The following is a 2,790-nucleotide window of genomic DNA, read 5'->3' on the forward strand; positions in this document are numbered from 1 at the left end:
GTCTCGGTCTCGATGCATTCGGGTGTTTCGTCGGAGAGATAGATGTTGCTGGTTTCCATGGGAACCATGCACACACGGTACGGTGACTCCGGTTCGAGAGCCGTGAGCAAATAGTCGCTTCTGTCGCCTGTAACTATAGTTTCAGTTATAGATCCAAAGGCAGGGCTGTGACCCATCTTGAGCCAGCTCAGTCTCAAAGCAGTCATCGGTAGTGCAACTTTCCAGGAGATGTGGATAGTCTCCGTGCTTACGGATTTCACAAATATTGTAATGATTTTGCGTACCGGGCTCGCCGTGGTTCTGTAGTTTTTATTTAGATTGGGAGTCTTGATGTCTGGTTGTTTGGTCACAGAAATGGGCCAGTGTCCCTGGGCTGGGTATAAAGTGTTTGGTACTGCAGTAGTGATTTGGACGGTGCTTATCACGCTATCGTCCTTACAGTCAAACAGGTCTGCGCTGAGGTCTTTGATAGCCATCCCACGTACTTTTTCTGGTGCCTGACACATCAGTCCACGTACGTTCACTTTTAAAGGCAGCGACTGTAACCAGTCACGTACCCATTTCATTGTGCACCCGCAGTGCCAAGGGTTGTTGCGAAGAAAAAGTTGAGTGATGTTGTCCAGGTCATCGAAGACACCCTGAGGTAAATTGCTGAGATTGTTATTGGACATATCTAGTCGGTACAATTGCCGTAAGTAAGAGAAAGCATTGGGTGGCACACGGTTGATGTGGTTTTCTTGGAGATAAAGCTTTCTTAGGTTTGTTCCCGGCAAATTCACCGGTGCAGCTGTGAGTGAATTGCGGACCAATGACAATTCTGTAAGATTGACTAGATTAATGAAAACTTTGTCTCCTAATCCATGATTATTTAGAAGATTTCCATCTAAAACAAGGCGTTTTAGATTTGTAAGGTCTTGAAGGGACAGCTCAGAAATTGTGGAAATGCGATTATCATCCAAGCGTAGCTCTTCTATGGTTTTAGGCAAACCCCAGGGAATGGTGCTAAGGTGATTTCGAGAGAGAAAAAGAAGTCTGAGATAGATGTTGTCCCGGAAAGCTCCATCCTCAATGCTAACGGCAGAAACAGAATTATCATCCAAATGCAGTTCTTCCAGAAAAGGAATTTTTGAAAGTGAATCATAAGTAATGGTCCTTATATTGTTCTCCTGCAAATGCAGTTCCTTAATGTACTTAGGGAGGTTAGTGGGGAATTCATCTAGGCTGTTGCGGTATAAATATATTCTTTCCACCCTAAGCAAGTTCTTCAGTTCTGAAGGAATCCCAGCATTATTTATTTGATTGTTCTGAAGGAAGAGGGTGGTTGCATCCTCTGGGATTCCTGTAGGAATAGACGTCAAATCGCGATCATTACAATATATGAAACCCACATCACAGCGACACACTGAAGGGCATGATTTGGCACTAACAGAATAAGGTGCCATGTCAAGTAACAGCCCTATTTTAGTCCAAACTAGGAAGATGCTCCAGGTAACACTAATCATGGTCAGGAATGATGAGATTTCTATACAGTTCTGATCTTCAACAATCTAAAAAAACCAAACAAACAAAATTATCCAGATCATCAGTGAAGAAACCGCAATAAAAAAAATCAACTTCAACATTACAGAAGACATCTGAAACACACAGTAAACCAAAATTCAAGTGCGTAGATGCATTTTACTCTCTTTTCCTTACTTCAATAATTCTACTACTTGTACTCATTCAATTAACTAAATAGGTTATTCTCCATAGTGATTGAAAATAATATAATCAAGTATGCCTGATCTGTGAATTATTTTGCTTAAGCAACAAGACTCTTTCTAAGGATTCCTTCCCATTTCACGTGTACCGACAATCTTTGTTCACAGATACCAGATAAGAATGGAACTGAAGTCACACCAGAGTTCAAGTAAATCATTCTATATCTGAAAGATAAGAAGTAATTCCTAAGCCAGCTAACTTCCTCAGGAGCCCTTAAGTGAACTATAAAACCCTTACCAAACTCACAAGTCTAGTGGTAGCTATTTCAGAAGTTCAAAAAAAAGCCCTAAAAGCAAAGCATAAAATACAGATAAAAGAGTGACGGCCAGTGACGACATTTTCCCAAGTCTTCCCCAGTGCTCAGCTTCACAGTGTGTAACTTACAAACACTGTGGACTATTTTGCTTGGTTTTGCAGCTTCAGAAAGGTGAATGTTACAACTGGCAGGTAGCTGGTAGAGCTATGGCTTTCTAGTTCACTGGATGAAATATTTCATTACATGCTTAATTTCATGTTTAAATATTTGTCATTCTCAAAAGTCGTCTTACTAAGTAGCACACTCATAAGAGTCTATTTGGCAGGTTTAACCACATTTCCCCATCTTATTACTAGCATAGCAGAAATTAACTCTTGAGACTGAGATTGTACTTTGCATTGGTAGTGTGTTTGTACACTGAGCTCAGGTAATTAGCATTTTTATAGCTTTTAAGACAACATAATTCAATTACCATTGTAATTAGGGTTGTGAGAACTCCTGCAAGATGACCTATGCATTAAGCAGTGTCATGACCTTTTCTCTTATGGGTTCATATATTAATTGAACTTTATTCTCAGAGGCATGAAAAGGAAAATAAATTTATATTGATCCTACCGTATTTAAAGGTATGAGTAAATTTTGTGCTTGAGGATATCCAGTAAAGGGATGTCTTTCTGCCCAGTCACTCTTATGGTTTACTCCATGAAGCAGTTTTCTCTTGATGGTGTTTACTCAGATGCTCCTTGGTGGTGTTGGTGTGTTTCCTGGCTCCT

At 40.3% G+C, this 2,790-nt stretch overlaps 1 protein-coding gene across 1 annotated transcript; it reads right to left on the minus strand.

The window, feature by feature from the left end:
- Positions 1-5: 5 nt before the first annotated feature.
- On the minus strand, positions 6-2,784 carry LOC102042542 (leucine-rich repeat transmembrane protein FLRT3-like; the record flags this gene model as incomplete). Its single annotated transcript, XM_005431546.2, has 2 exons — positions 2,633-2,784; positions 6-1,547 (listed from the first exon to the last, which is right to left on the minus strand). A coding segment is annotated over exon 2 (1,497 nt), but the record flags the coding sequence as incomplete, so codon positions are not given.
- Positions 2,785-2,790: the final 6 nt, after the last annotated feature.

The sequence above is a fragment of the Geospiza fortis genome, unplaced genomic scaffold, assembly GCF_000277835.1.
Source record: "Geospiza fortis unplaced genomic scaffold, GeoFor_1.0 C13790914, whole genome shotgun sequence".
NCBI classification, from domain to species: Eukaryota; Metazoa; Chordata; class Aves; order Passeriformes; family Thraupidae; genus Geospiza; species Geospiza fortis.